The 14,945-nt window shown below is 50.9% G+C and overlaps 1 protein-coding gene across 14 annotated transcripts in view; it reads left to right on the forward strand.

Annotated features, from left to right (window-relative positions):
* The first annotated feature begins 2,336 nt into the window (after positions 1-2,336).
* The window catches only part of MLPH (melanophilin), a 68,715-nt gene continuing 56,106 nt past the window's right edge, over positions 2,337-14,945 (forward strand). For 5 of the 14 annotated variants that reach the window (XM_063695316.1, XM_063695318.1, XM_063695319.1 and 2 more), the window contains exons 1-2: positions 5,970-6,134; positions 12,318-12,451. In XM_063695316.1, coding sequence (XP_063551386.1) covers positions 12,342-12,451 — 110 coding nt within the window. In that variant the 5' untranslated portion in view covers positions 5,970-6,134; positions 12,318-12,341. Of the gene's footprint in view, positions 3,390-3,467; positions 3,567-4,544; positions 4,722-4,963; positions 5,007-5,906; positions 6,135-12,317; positions 12,452-14,945 lie in introns of those variants that run through there. The other 9 variants (XM_063695314.1, XM_031008711.3, XM_063695317.1 and 6 more) reach the window with 9 other exon arrangements.

Below are 14,945 nucleotides of genomic sequence, written 5' to 3' on the forward strand. Positions count from 1 at the left end.
CAACCCAGTTGACACTGGGGAGTTCAGATGCCCAACCCAATTGCTAATGTGCAGGCCAGGCTCCCAGACCACACTTGCTGGGCACACCGTAGCCTTCAGTGAGGACTGGTTCCCTTCCTGCTGTCTTCCTTCATAACCACATGACCAAGATTTCCAGAAGTGGGTCTGGAAATATTATTGCCTGAACTCATTCCCTTCAATTTGGACCATTTCTGCCTAATTCCTGAATCCTTGATGGTTAAAGCTCCTAATTAAGGTAATTTAGGTAAAGAGAACTGCTCATTGGCCCATGCCCCAACATGAGCTGAAGCTTCCAGAACCCCCAGAAGGCTGAGATTTCTGATGGTTTTAGATTCAAGAACTTCATTGTTCAGATTTTTCACTCCTCTTGGCTGGCCTCTCTGGTTAATTACAGCTCCCTTCAAGCACTCATCAAAATGTAGTTCTCTATGTGTGCAGATGAGGGAAAGCACATTGCCAACGTAAGTGTGAGAGTCCTACACTTTCAAGCAGTCACACATGTGGGGTAGAAATTTAGGAATCCTAAATGGAATTCTGCTAAGCTTTGAGCAAAAGGGGATTACTTCTTGCTCTGTAGCACACGCATCCTAGGAGAGAAAACAAAGGGTGATCTTGGACCAACACAAGAAAGAGAAAGAGGCTGAGTTGGGGGCCACCATCTGAAAACATAGTAAGAGCCAATGAACGGCAACAGCAAGAGGAGAATGATGGCCCACAAGCCAGCAGAGATCCCTGTGAGGACAATTCAACCCTCCCTCTCCCAGCTCCGCATTCCGTCATCCCATCAGGTCATTTCCCAAGAGACCCTGCTCTTCCAGGGAAGTGCTGTGAGCTCAGGCCACCTGGATGGTGGAGGGCAGAGCTAGCTCTGTTTGGAAAATGCCCTTCAGTCAAAGTTAAGATGAAGGGCAGCATCAAAATATGATATTATGGTTATTGAACAATATTTATTCAACACATATTTGTTGAGAGCCTACTATGCACCAAGCACCGTGGAAGGCAGCAGGACATCAGAGTGAGCATCACAGTCCCTGTCCTCCCAGAGCTCAGAGCAGGGGAGCAACAGACACTAACCCAATAATCACAGGAGCACGGGAGATAAACTGTGGGCCTGATCTGCAAGAACATGCGAGAACCACAGGGAGCTGACAGTGGGCAGGGCTGCTTGGCCAGGACCTGATTTCTGAGGGAAGGACAGTTGAGTGATGATCCGAACAGGGAACAGGACTTGGACAGATGAAGGGAGGTTGGGTTGCAGGGTCATTCAGAAAAGAGCTGGAGCCCAGAGAGCAAGCGGAGGCAGCCAGGGTGGGGCTGTGCAAGTAGACCAATGTGAGCCCAGGGAGCTGCGTGTGTGCTCAGCTGCTTGGAGGGCAGTCACACGAGGCTGTGTGCTGACGAACTGGCGGGAGCAGAGTCAGGTGACAGCTCTTTAAAGGCCTAGGGCACTCTTGCATAACCCATGATCCCCCACACAGCTGAACAACGGCAAAGCCAGAATGCCTCCAAAAATGGGGTCCCCCCTCCATTTTCCAGGTTTATTGGAAGAAAAAAAAAAGGATTCAGTGTCTGATGAAAACATATTTTCTTGTAATTTACAAGTAGTTTCCTGGATATGGCTAAGATTTGGGGCAATATTTTGCATGTGTTCTGTTTCCTGGATGGTTATCTCAAAAATCCAGAACCCTTGTTAGCCCAATGCCATATTGGCCCAGAGGGTTTAGACAGAGAGACTGAGGGGGACGGGTTTTAACTACTGCCTGCCAGAGAGCTGGAGCACCTGAGAGGGTCAGTGGATGGGAACTGCAGGCCTTTTCAGCACTAATCCTGGACTCTGCCATTGCAAAGGAAGCAGCCACGTCCACACTCTGTGAGGCTCCTTGGTGAGCCAGAAACCATCTCTCCCCTAACGTCCCCTATCCATGTGCAGAGAGGAGGCTAAGCCCAAGGCCACCCCTCAGTGGGACTTGCCTGACCAGTTATCCTTGGAACTGGGGTATGCCCAGGCAGTGAAATTAAAGGGTGCTTCTCTGAAGCCCATCTTTGGTGGTGAGCTTCCTGCTGGCACGGCCAAGTGAACCATCCTTTCCTCCCTCTCATGCCAGCCACTAAGTCCCAGCAAAGGCTGAGTCTCCAGACGCCCACTATTACAAGGAATTAGGGAGGGGACTCTCTGCTGCCCTCTGGTATCCACCCACCAACCCAGACTTTAACAGTGTGGCTTGTGAGGCTCAGGACCGAAGAGATCAGCTGCCTCTGACTCATTGTGTGATCTTGAGTAAACACCATCTGACTCTCTGGGCATCAGTTTCCTCCTTTAGAAAGTGAACAAGGAAGGGTAGGTCTCAGGGCAGGGTAAAACGTCAGGGAGGTAGAGGGTACCACCGACGGGCACACTGGGGAGCCCTGAGAAGAAGCTGGGGAGGCAGGAATACAAAGATAAAATCTATTCTCTGCTACCATTTGACATTGTTTATCAAATTTTATTCTTTATTTATTTAGTTTTTTTTTTTAGACAGAGTCTTGCTCTGTCGCCCAGGCTGGAGTGCAGTGGCACAATCTCGGCTCACTGCAACCTCTGCCTCCGTGGCTCAAGCGATTCTCCTGCCTCAGCCCCCGGAGTAGCTGGGACTACTGGCGCGCACCACCACACCCAACTAATTTTTGTATTTTTAGTAGAGACAGGATTTCGCCATGTTGGCCAGGCTGGTCTCGAACTCCTGACCTCAAGTGATCCGCCCGCCCTGGCCCAAAATGCTGGGATTACAGGCATGAGCCACGGCGCCCGGCCTTATGAAATTTTAAATGTGTACACCCCTCCTCCAAAAATACATATTAATTACAGGGGGGAAGGGAGTAACTTGCCCATGGAGAAGGCTGGAAGACAGCACCTTAGTCTGGGGATCCCAGCAGCAGTAAGGAGACATACTGCAGCCATGCACCAGCTGACAGGACACAGGGAGAGGACCCGGCCTCACTTCTGCAAGATTCTCCCAACCATGCAAAACCTGAGTATAATCATGGGAAACAGCAGACCAACCCAAATTTAGGGACAGCCTAAAAAATAAGCGGCTTAATATTTAAATAGCAAAGCCATGAAAGTCAAAGACAGAGGAACTGATCTGATTTGAAGGAGACTTAGAAATGACAAATAAACACAACATGAGATTCTGAACTGGATCGTTTGGCAACAAAAAATTACGGAGACAACTGGCAAGATTTGAAAGGACTCCGATGATTAGATGATAGCAACGTATCATGTACAGATGTTGATGGTTGGATTGCAGTTTAATAGAAGGTTGTCCTTGTTTGTATAAAATACACTAAACCCTCATGTCAGAAACTTCATCAGAAATGGCTAGGGGAAGGTAGGGTTCTTTGTGTTATACTTGAAACTTTCTGTAATTTGGGGATTGTTTAACCATTTTAAATGTTTATAATTCTAGGGCCGGGTGCAGTGGCTCACACCTATAATCCCAGCACTTTGGGAGGCCGAGGAGGGTGGATCACGAGGTCAAGAGATCAAGACCATCCCGGCCAACATGGTGAGACCCCGTCTCTACTAAAAATACAAAAATTAGTGGTGGTGTGCGTCTGCAGTTCCAGCTACTGGGGAGGCTGAGGCAGGAGAATTGCTTGAACCCGGGAGGCGGAGGTTGCAGTGAGCCGAGATCAAGCCACTGCACTCCAGCCTGGCAACAGAGCAAGATTCCATCTCCATTAAAAAAAAAAAAAAAGTTTATAATTCTAGAATTTTCTCTTAAAATTGTATACATCCTTTGACTCAGAAAATCCAAAAAATCCAAATCTATAGGCTTTTAATCTACAGATATATCAGTATGTATGTACAATGATATTCATGTGTCATCCTATGTATGATAGGTATCAATAAGAATTATCTAGGATGATATTTATGGCAGAATCATTTAAATAGCAAAAAATCAAAAATTAACTGTCCATCAATAGAAGACTGGTAAGTAATTATGGTAACTCACACATTGGATACTCTGCAACCAAAAAAGGATGAAGTAGATCAACAGGAATAGTAATTAATATTTACCAAGCACTCACCACATGGTGTCTCACCCAAGCTGCAGGGATATTGATTCACAACACCCTTATGTGTAACTCCCATTACTATTCTCATCATGGAGAAGAGAGAAAAAAGTCAGTAGAAGATTCAGTAACAGGTCCAAGATGACACAGCTTGTGGGCCACACTCCTAGTTGGAATTCCGACTCTTGCAGTTGGTTTGAGCCCACATGCTTAACCTCACACACACACACACACCATTCAGAAAGAATATAGAAGACACCATTAATAATGATTGCTTTCTGGTCATGGAGGTTAGTAAGGGAATAAGAGAGAATTTGGCTTTTCATTTTATACTCCTTATATTCTTTACTATATACCTTATATATCAGCATGTGTCAGTTGTATATTTTTTAAAACCACTACTTCAAATAAATAAGCACTAAAGTATTAAAAACATTTTTAAAAACTTCTGCCCGTAAGGAACTTAAGTCCCTACATCAACTCTTAAGGGATTTATTAATCTTAACAAGCAACAGTAAAGTATATGGCAAGGAGGTAAGGAAATGAAAAACATAAGCACCAGATCACATGGGATGTGGAAATACTGGCTTCAGTGTAAGCTTCACTCCATTCCAGGGTTCACACTCAACAATTGATGGTGTTTGGTAAGAGCACCTGTCCCAAGGCAGCCCAGGGGCCTGAAATACCCTGATTCACCTACAGTGTTCCCCTGGGCTCAGCAGGCAACAACATTCTTTTTTGTTCTTTTGCAGCCTTTTGAAAGCTGTTTACAAATAATCTAATGTGATATCACAACAATCCTATAAGGTTTTGATTCCTCTTCTGTTAAATGGAGATACTAGTATCTATTCATTCACCTAATGGCTTTATTCCTATCATTTTGCAGATATGAAAACTGAATTGCAAAAGCGGTTCCTGGAGAACAGAATGTGAGTTTTTAAGTGACAAGGGAGAGGGAGGGGGAGGGAGAGAAAGTTCTGAAGCGCCCAGTCTTGGAGGATGAGGGAGGAGGGCAATTCCCTAATGTCCATTGGAATTCGGAAGGACAGGCAGGCCGGGCGGACTGGAGACGGCGGCTCGCCTTGGGACCCTCTGAGCTTGCGGGCCCCGCTGAGCACCCAAAGGCCGGCCCTAGAGTCCAGGAGAAGAGCGCAGCGGCGCGGAGCTCCCAGGCGTTCCCCGCAGCGCCTCCTCGGTCCTGGAACCACCGCGCCGCGCGTCCTGGCTTCCACATCTGCCCCATTTGCCCGCGGATCTTGACTTTTTCTTGGCGGGCAAGGCCTCGGTCTCCTCCCCGCAGCAGGGCTGCCCGCGGCTGCGGGACCCTCCTGGTCCTGATGCCTGGCGGAATCGAAGGGGTGAGGGTACGCGCTCTGCAGCAGAAAGCCCTGGGCTTAAAGTCCTATTTATTATTTGGCGTTGCCACTTACTGATCGGTGGCTTTGGTAGGGCGCGTTTCTGAGCCTCAGTTTCCCCATTTGTAAAGCCGAAGTACATAGCGCTTTCCCTGCAGAGTTAGAAATTTCGACGATGTGCCGCGCGCTCTAGAGCGCGCTCAGCAAGCGGGTCCCGCCGTGCCCAAGGCAGGACCGCGGCGCGATGTCACCTATGCAAAGTCGCCGCAACTCACGGGAATCGCAGCTGTGTGCTCAACTTTCCCCTCCCCGCCGCCGTCTTTCTCCCCAAACTGGCTTGGGGGTCGAGTATCCGGGGCTCTCCCCCGCACTGGCGCTTCCCGCGCGGGCGCCCCAGGTGTCCGTTCCGTTCCGCCCTCTGCCTGGCAGGGCATCCAGAGGTGTCCGCGCTCCCGGAGCTGGGCGGAGCGGGGCGCAGCCCACGTGGTTCGGGCGGGAGGCGCCAGGACCTGGCCAGCTGCCCGCCTGCCCCGGAGAGCCAGGCGCTAACCAGCCGCTCTGCGCCCCGCGCCCTGCTTGCCCTCATTATCCAGCCTTGCCCCGGCGCCCTGACCTGACGCGCTGGCCTGACGCCCTGCTTCGTCGCCTCCTTTCTCTCCCAGGTGCTGGACCAGGGACTCAGCGTCCCCCGGAGAGGGTCCGGTGAGTGCACTGAGAAGAGGGAACAGCGGGGCCAGGGTGGCGCCCAGGACTCGGGGCTTAGGCTTTGGGGGGTGCGCGGTGTCGCGTGCAGACCCACTGGTGTGAAAACGCCCCCAGCCGCCAGCCTCCCGGCCTCGGTCCAGGCTGGTGAGGACAGCGCGTTCCCAGCCACCCAGCCTTAGTCCCCCAGGCTTCACCTGGATTCTTTGAGCAGACTGCTCTGGGTGCGGGCACGGGTGGGAGTGGGGTGGCAGGGGATCCCCATTTTGGGCAAAACGGTTGGTTTTAATCAGAAGCTCCATTGCCTCCATTGCGAGTCTGCCATGCAGACTGGGCCAAGGCTGCTGATGCCAAGCAGGCTGGCCCCAGGGGAAAGGTTTCCTCCCAGCCCAGGAGCTGGTCTTGGGGTGAGGAAGAGGCCAGATGATCTTGGCATGGGAGGAGGCACCTGGCTTCCTCTGGGCGTCTAAAAGTCTGTTTTATTGGAATCACCTTTTGTTTGCAGACAGACTCCCTGGGCCCACCAGGGAGGTGTGGGAAGTAGAGATGTGGGAAGGGTCTGTGAGCTGTGAGCGCCTGTGGGCTTCGTCCCTACTAGCCCCAAGTCCCTACAGGAATGGAATCTCACTTGTAAATCCCTTCCCCAGGCTTAGACACCGCGTCCCACTGACATTAACTGGCACTGGAAACTCCACCTCACTTCCACACGGAAGTTGGGACAGGTCCTTTTTTAGATGGTGTGACTGGTATCTTGTTCACATATTTCTTTCTGAGGGAGTGAAATGACAGTCGGGGGAGAGCAAGGCTCCCAATAGGTGCAAAGGCCAGCGTTGCTGGGGGCTGTGAAGTCTCAGGAAAAGGCTTCTGGACTTGCAGACCACGCTGCTGAGCAGTGACATTGACACCCTGGGTTCAGCTGTCCTGCATCTGTCCTAGGAAACCCATCCCTCCAGCTGGCCTGCATCTGTCCTAGGAAACCCATCCCTCCAGCTGGCCTGCATCTGTCCTAGGAAACCCATCCCTCCAGCTGGCCTGCATCTGTCCTAGGAAACCCATCCCTCCAGCTGGCCTGCATCTGTCCTAGGAAACCCATCCCTCCAGCTGGCCTGCATCTGTCCTAGGAAACCCATCCCTCCAGCTGGCCTGCATCTGTCCTAGGAAACACATCCCTCCAGCTGGCCTGCATCTGTCCTAGGAAACACATCCCTCCAGCTGGCCTGCATCTGTCCTAAGAAACCCATCCCTCCACCTGCTCATTGGTGGGACTCAGCTGACCTCAGTAAGGCCTCAGCCTTCCTGGGCCCAGCCCCCTCCCTGCCCAGGACCGTGCTCCTTAGTATCTAAGTATCAGGCATGGGTCACTGTGCTCCTGGCCCTCACTCAGGCTCTAAGAACAGTAGCAGGTGCCTCAGAGGATTGACTGAGGACACATTTGGAGAACATGGGATGGTGCCCGGCACACACGTGGGGAGTCAGTGGGTCTTACTGAGTACGACATGAGTGACTCAGAAAAAAATTAAAACAAACCAGCTGAATGTGTGCCCAGTGAGGGGCTAGAGGTGGTGGAAGTGTCCCAGAGCCCTGTGGGCTAATGGGAAAAGTGAAATTGGTGCCTTTCAACCACAATGCAATAACGGCTCAAATGAGCCCCAGTCTCAGTGGTTGGGGCAGCCTTCTAGGGCCAACCGTCTTGTTCTTTTCAGAAGCAACCTCTGGAGGAACAGCCCTTGCCCCTACTCCTCCCCACTACCCCCACACCATCACTGCCCCTCTTAATTTCAACATCCTGGCATCATCCAGGGCTGGAGAGGGACAGAGAGGTCTTGGAGCTCAGCCATTGTCCATGGTACAGATGGGGAAACTAAGACCCTGAGAGGAGGGGCATCTTTTCCAGGTGGCTGGGCTGGCTGTGCCTGAACTGGGATGGGAACCCAGCTCCCACCTCTCAGTGCCATCCTCCTATAGCCTCACCTGGGACCCATCCTTGCGGTAGAGACTAGCACTGAGGCTTTAGGTGTAAATGCAGAACACATGTCATGTCATAAATGAGGTTTACCACCAACTCCCCAGAGAACTGGGAGAGCAGAGGGGATGGCAAGTTGGTGGGCAGGTGGCTGAGGGGCAGAACACCCTCCCAGTGCTGTTGCTGCTGGGGCCATTCCAGACCCTTGTGGCTACAGCACAGATGTGCCTGGTTCACTTGTAGGGAAGGGAGTGGCCCTTCTAGGTGGAAATGTGCTTATTTAGCCACTGATGAGAGCTGGGGGTCAGTGCCTACTGATGGGCCCCACCTATAGAAATAACCACACAGGCTGACCTGGATGGCAGCATTCGGGAAACAGCCACAAAGGATTAAGGCAGAGGGCACTACAGTTGTCATCTCTGCCACCTCCCCTTTATCAGCAAGAATAACACCACACGACACGCCTTGGCTCTGAGTCAGAGAGAGCATTCCTGCTGTTGTTAGCTTGCCAGTTTGTTTGCCCAGGCGAGTAATCACCCACAATCACCATTGTTCCAAGGCTCCCCAAGCAGCCAGCCCAAGAGCTAGTTAAGCCAATTCTTCATCCAGGAGGAACCCCCACCCTGATTTCCCTTCAATTTGGCCAAAAAATTAATTCAACTCTTTAGCGGATAAAGATGACACACCACTAGAATTCAGCGGTCTGGGCCTGGGATACCCATCTTATAAAACCAGCTCCACTCTCTCCTCCCTGCCTATTAATCCCTGTGTCCCGTCCCTCTGCCCCACTATGGCTATTCAACCGCTGGGGAAGGCTGGCTGTCTCCAATGTTTAAAATATGATCGAATCTGAGCAGTGGAACAGGCAGTAAGTGGAAGTGTTTTGTTCAGGAACCTCGTGAGCAGGCGTTATCTAAACAGAAATGGAACAAGGAGCAGATAGAGCAGGGTGGCGTCTGCCCTCCCCCAACACATACTCTGGGAGCCCCCACCCCACCCAGCTAGGGCAGGCACAGAGCAGCCCTGCACTCCTCATGGGTCTAGCATATTCTCTGCCCTCACCTCCCTGAGCCCATGGAGGTCGAGGCAGCAGTGAGCCATGATTGCACTATCGCACTCCAGCCTGAGCGACAGACCAGGACCTCATCTAAAAAAAAAAAGAAATAAAACCATTTGAAAGGGGATAGAATGGGGGAGGGACAGATATCCAAGCAGCCTCTAGGACATTGGTTGTGATGCTCTGTGATCTTTTTATCCATTCGCTTCCTGGTCACTGACTGTGCTCTAAGAATGTGAAGCTTGCAAGATAAGAAAAGCAGGTTTTTCCTTTTGTTTTGCTTTTCTTCCTCACACATCATGATTTAAGTTTCTCAAACTGAGGCCTGGAATTTTGGCTTCTATGTTAGGAGAAGAGAGGGAATGATAATGCCTCAGCTGATGGTCACACTGTCCATCCATTCGGAAAATAGAATGTCGGTGAATGCCCTTCTTATGATCCCTTTTTTTTCAGAACTCATGAAAAATAAAAGTGAATGAACTCCAGTCATGCATCAAATAATAACTTTTTGTTCCAATTCTTTAGAAACCAGAAAGTGTGTGCTCTGTGAGAGCATCAAAAATGAGTTCTGTAGTAAGTCCGTTTCTTGACCAGAACCTAAATCTGACTGTAAAGGAACAGAGTTTGAATGCTCCCAGGGCATTGGGGCAATCTCTTCTTGTATTGCAAACACTCATCTTTATGTTTGAGAGTGGAAATGTTGAGGAATGGGTGCAAAAAAATTCAACGAATTATCCTTCTCCATTTTTATGGCATAAGCCAGGGACTATTTTGGCTGACTTCCATGAGAGCTCTGTAGACATTTTTATTTTAAATGGTATCTGCCCAGAAAATGTCCCTTTTCATAGTTAACCTCTTGTGCAACAAAATCGAAGTACGTCTCCAGCACAGGGGGAGTTTTGTTAGTATTTTTGTGATAAACGCTTCCAAATGGTCAGCAGCACTGATGGGAGATGCTTCTCAGAATTCAGAAGCAAAATTGTGTCTTTTTGGTGGTTTTGAGACTTCCCCCTGAAAGCACACAGATTGGACCCCTTCTCTAATGTTCCTGAGAAAATAGGTTCAAGTCCTCAAGGAAAACTTATTGAAATTACGAGGTGGTTTTTAAACTTTCAGTTACTCACAACAGAACTCCCAGTCATCCATTCCCCAAAGCCTCAGTGCCCAGAGCAGAGCTGGTCTGTCTGTAGCTGCAGCATCTGAGGGCCGAGGGCTTCCCTGGCACAGCCTGCTGCACACCAGGGAGCTGCAAGCACAGAAAAGCACCTGCCATGTGCTGGGAACAGACAGAGGTGCTATTCTTGTGGAGCTTAACAATAACTAATGGGACATCACCAACTGTTAAGGGGTATAAAGAAACGTTAAAGGGATGGGGACAGGTGAAGGAGTAAAAACCACAGGATGATCAGGGAAGTCCTCTGTGGGGAGCGTGCACAGTTTTGCAGTGTCCCAGTGTGCATGCATTGGTGGTGAGGTTCTCCCTGGTACAATTGTTCCTCTAATTTTATACCCAGCAGTAATGTCCACATCAATATAAGCTGTGAGGCCTGTGTGATATTGCCATATGAAAAGCCAGCAAGTGGATCTGTCATTCTCTGCTCAGCCACGACCACTGCATCACTCCCCTGCCCCACACCCATCAACCACCTGACAGGATGTACAGGCCAAGGTCCTCTGTGACTCGCCGCCCACTACCCAAGTGAATGAGTCTCCCCTAGAGCTTTGCTACTCAGAGGGGTCTGAGGACAACAGCATGGGCCAACTCATGCACTCGAGCTGCCTGGAGATCTTGTTCAAAGGCAGATTCTGAATGAGTAGGTCTGGGTTGGAGCCTGAGAGTCTGTACTTCTAACAAGTTCCCAGGGGCTGCTGCCAGTCCACGAACCACATTTTGAGTAGCAAGCAAGATTCTAAGGTTCCGCCTATCTTGGCTTTTGACATTTGGATTTTCCTTCCTCTGTCCTTTGGACATTGATTGGGATCAGGTCTGATGAACTTCAAAAAAAAAAGGGCATAAGATCATCTGAGGTTTGACTTCTTGGTCATCAGGTTACCTACAAACACAGCATCACATAGTGCATTGGGTGGGGCCGCTGCTCTGCTGAGCAGCTGAGTCACACCAGATTCTCAGACAGGCACCGTGGCTCTTTGGGAGGCCAAGGCAGAAGGATTACTTGAGCCCAGGAGTTCAAGACCAGCCTGGGCTGCATAGTGAGAACTCGTCTCTAAAAAAAAAAAAATTAAGTAAAATTTTAAAAAATTTAATTAGATTTGCTGAGGGTGAGGCCTGGCCACCAGTAGTGTTAGGTGATCCTAATACACCCCAGGCATGAGAATCCCTGCTGGGCAGCCCCACAGCTGACCTCTCGAGTAAATAAATCTCAGCACCCACTGCTCATCCTGCCCAGATGTTTTGTTCTCCCAAGTTGCATCACTTTTGCCTCCCCAGGGAAATTATGTGGATATTCCCAGCACAAGCACATCACCCTCACAGGCATCAGGCTCATATGACCTCCCCCTGGAACCACCCCCAAACACACACATGGCAAACCTGAACAGCCCCCCACGCCCAGAGGATGGTGAAACCTTCCAAGTGCTGTGGAGTCTCCCAACTTTTCCACCTAGTGGGTCAGTCATCCAGGCGTCCCTGCCCACACAGAGCCTGCAGCATCGCTCTAGGAGGTCTAGGAGATGCACAGGAGACTCTGAGCTGACTATGAGTTTGCTGTGAAGTTTCCTCTTTTCTGTGCTGTTCCCTCTCCCAAGAAACTTAAGGCTAGAAGCCTCAGGAATGGCGCATTTCTCCCAGGGTTTTCCATTGCAAAACCCAACCCTAGGTGAGGGAGAGGAGCCATGCCCCTGGATGGGGAGATCACTGACATTCACCCCACAGTGGAAAGAGAATGAGGGACCTGTGGCTGAGTGTGTTTGGGAGAGTAGGAAGTAGATCCCTTTTAAAATTTGAATGTGGGAATTTTGCATAGATTCACTTAAATTCATTAAACTACACAAGTTTCCAGACAAGCATTAGAAAACCATTTAACCCAAGTACAGACAGATGTCCTGAGAAGTCAGTGGCGTTCTGTGTTGTCTCTTACTCTGTGACTTGATTGGCATTGGTAGGCTTCTGGGACTGATGACTTGTGATCCTGTGACATTCCAGGTGTGACCCCGACAAGAAGCAGAAATGGGGAAGAAACTGGATCTTTCCAAGCTCACTGATGAAGAGGCCCAGCATGTCTTGGAAGTTGTTCAACGAGATTTTGACCTCCGAAGGAAAGAAGAGGAACGGCTAGAGTGAGTGTGCCGTGCTGAGCCCACGGAGCCTGGGGTCCCTGATCTTCCCCCAGGGCCATCATATGGGTGCTGTCTGGGTGGGTCAACGGCCACATGCAGGGTGAAGAGTGATGGACAGGAAGCCGGGTCTGGGACACAGCTCTTCTTTCTGGCCTTGGTTTTCTCAATGAGAGGATCTGACTTGCCAAACTGACATTCACTTGTTCTCTGAATAGTTTTATTTCAACTTGACCCAGCTTCCAGGGTGATATATCCTAAGCCAGGTGATACTTAGGCCACATCTTTGAAGAATAGAGCAAAAGGTGATACATGGGGAAAGTCTCCATGCCATTCTGAAACACCTAGATGTTGGAATCAAGTCTTTAGGACAGAGGCTGCCCTTCCACCTCTCTTTTCAGCAATGCCAGGTAGCATCCCGTCCTCACCATGGGTGATCCCAGCACGGTTTTGTTCCACTCTGCCCAGTGACTGGGCTAAAACCCACCCATCCTTGTTCACTCTATCCACTGCGCATCTTCCTCCCCCCTCTATCTTCTGGGCCCCCTTATCCTTTCTTGATGTCTTTAGTAGATTCGGTCACCCTATGGGAAGGAAGCATATGAGGGAAGTAGTTAAGCAAAAGCTGAGAGGATGCTCCCGGTGGAGGGCGGAGGGCAGAGAGCAGAGGACAGAGGGCAGAGGGTGGAGGGCAGAGGGCAGATGGTGGAGGGCAGAGGGCCCCGCGAAGATGGCAGGAGGGAGCCTGGTGTGCCCCAGGGAGAGCACAGGCTGGCGAGGCTGGAGTGGAGTAAATGAGGGGGCCAGGAAGAGAGGCAGTTGGAGACGTAACAGGTGGGGGGCATGGGATCTGGTGCCAGTCACGGGGGTCCTGTAGAGCTTCACAGGGCCTCACCCTTCCCCTGAGTCACCACAGACCTTCGAGCAGAGCAACAGCAAGTCCTAGTTTCTGTTTCACAGCGGTGGGCTCTGTGAAGTGGCCAGATGCACTTTGCAGGCAGAGCCAGCAAGCTTGACCAGAGATCAGATGGGGGGTCTCCAGGGTGAGAGGGGTCAAGGGCAACTTCAAGGTTGTGGCCTGAGCAACTTCAAGGACAGAGTTGAGGTCAGCTCTGCTGGGGAGGCCACAGATGGAGAGGTGTGGGGGAAATGTTTCAGGCATGTTGAAGTGACATCACGCAGGTGTGTTGAGCGGGTGTTGGATACATACACTAGTCCGGAGCTCAGAGGAGATGCGTTACGAGAGCTTCGTAAAGGTGAAGCTTCATATGGTGAAACGGATGAAAGGTATTTGTATTCATTTCTGGGACTGCTGCATATGTGACTTGTACAGTACAGATTTAGTGGTTTAAAACACACAGCTGTCCTGCAGTTCTGCAGGTCAGAGGTCCTAAAATCAAGGTGTCCTCAGAGCTACATTCCAGCTGGAGGCTCAAGGGAGGACCCATCTCTTGGCCTTTTCCAGGTTCTAGAGGCTTCCTGGACTCCTTGGCTCCTGGCCCCTCCTCCACCTCCAAGGCCATCAGCACAATGTCTAACAATGTCTCTTTCTGCCACTGCCTCTCTCTCACCCTCCCTCCCTCACCTGTGCCTCCATGCTCACATCTCTCTCTTTGACTTTCCTGCCTTCCTCTTTCCCCTATGAGGAGAAATATGGTTACATTTAGGGACTGCCCATATCATCCAGGACCCTCTTCCCATCTCAGGATCCTTAATGTCATTCCATCGGCAAAGTCCCTTTTGCTATGTGAGGTGACATTTTCACAGGTTCTTGGGACTAGAACGTGAAGGCCTTGGGGTGGGGGGTGGCAGCATTGTTCAGCTGACCCCAGCATTTAAAGCTGCAGGGCTGTAGGAGACCGCACTGGAAGGGAATTTGGATAGGGACCAGCCCCAGGGACATGAGCTCAAGCATGTTGAGGAGACAAAGCACCAAGAAAGGAGACAGAAGGAGCAGTAGAAGAGGGACTTTGGGTTCCCATGCTGAACAGGGTCCGCAACAAACCGTTAGGTGAAGCAAGAGCATTTCAGCCCCACATGGAGCAGGAGGCTCTCGTGTTGGTGGGGAGGGGCCGGGGTCAGAGCCTCCCCACCGTGCGATCCCCCACTCTCCCTTGGCCCTGGACCACCAGTCACCCCTGGATTTCATTATAGCCCAGGTTTCACCACTGGCCTCGGGGGAGGGCCCAACCTGCTGGCCCTGGTACAGCCAGTACCAGCCTGGTGGCCATGGCCGGCCACGACCACCTTCTCAAAGCCTGAGCAGAGGCTGCCGACCAGCACGCAGCTGACCGCAGGGCTGACACCCTGTCCCCTTTACTCTGGCAGGAAAATGCAGTCTCACGGGCCCTGTCCTCACCCCTCCACTCTTGAGTCTCAGATCCCCCATTTCCACATTCTGAAGTCCCTCACCCTCTCTTTCCCATTCTCTCTACGTAAACTCAAATGTTCTCTTACTGTTTTCACCAGAGCAGCAATCCCTGCGTCAGCTTTGGCG

The sequence above is a fragment of the Gorilla gorilla genome, chromosome 11 (assembly GCF_029281585.2).
Source record: "Gorilla gorilla gorilla isolate KB3781 chromosome 11, NHGRI_mGorGor1-v2.1_pri, whole genome shotgun sequence".
Lineage (NCBI taxonomy): Eukaryota > Metazoa > Chordata > Mammalia > Primates > Hominidae > Gorilla > Gorilla gorilla.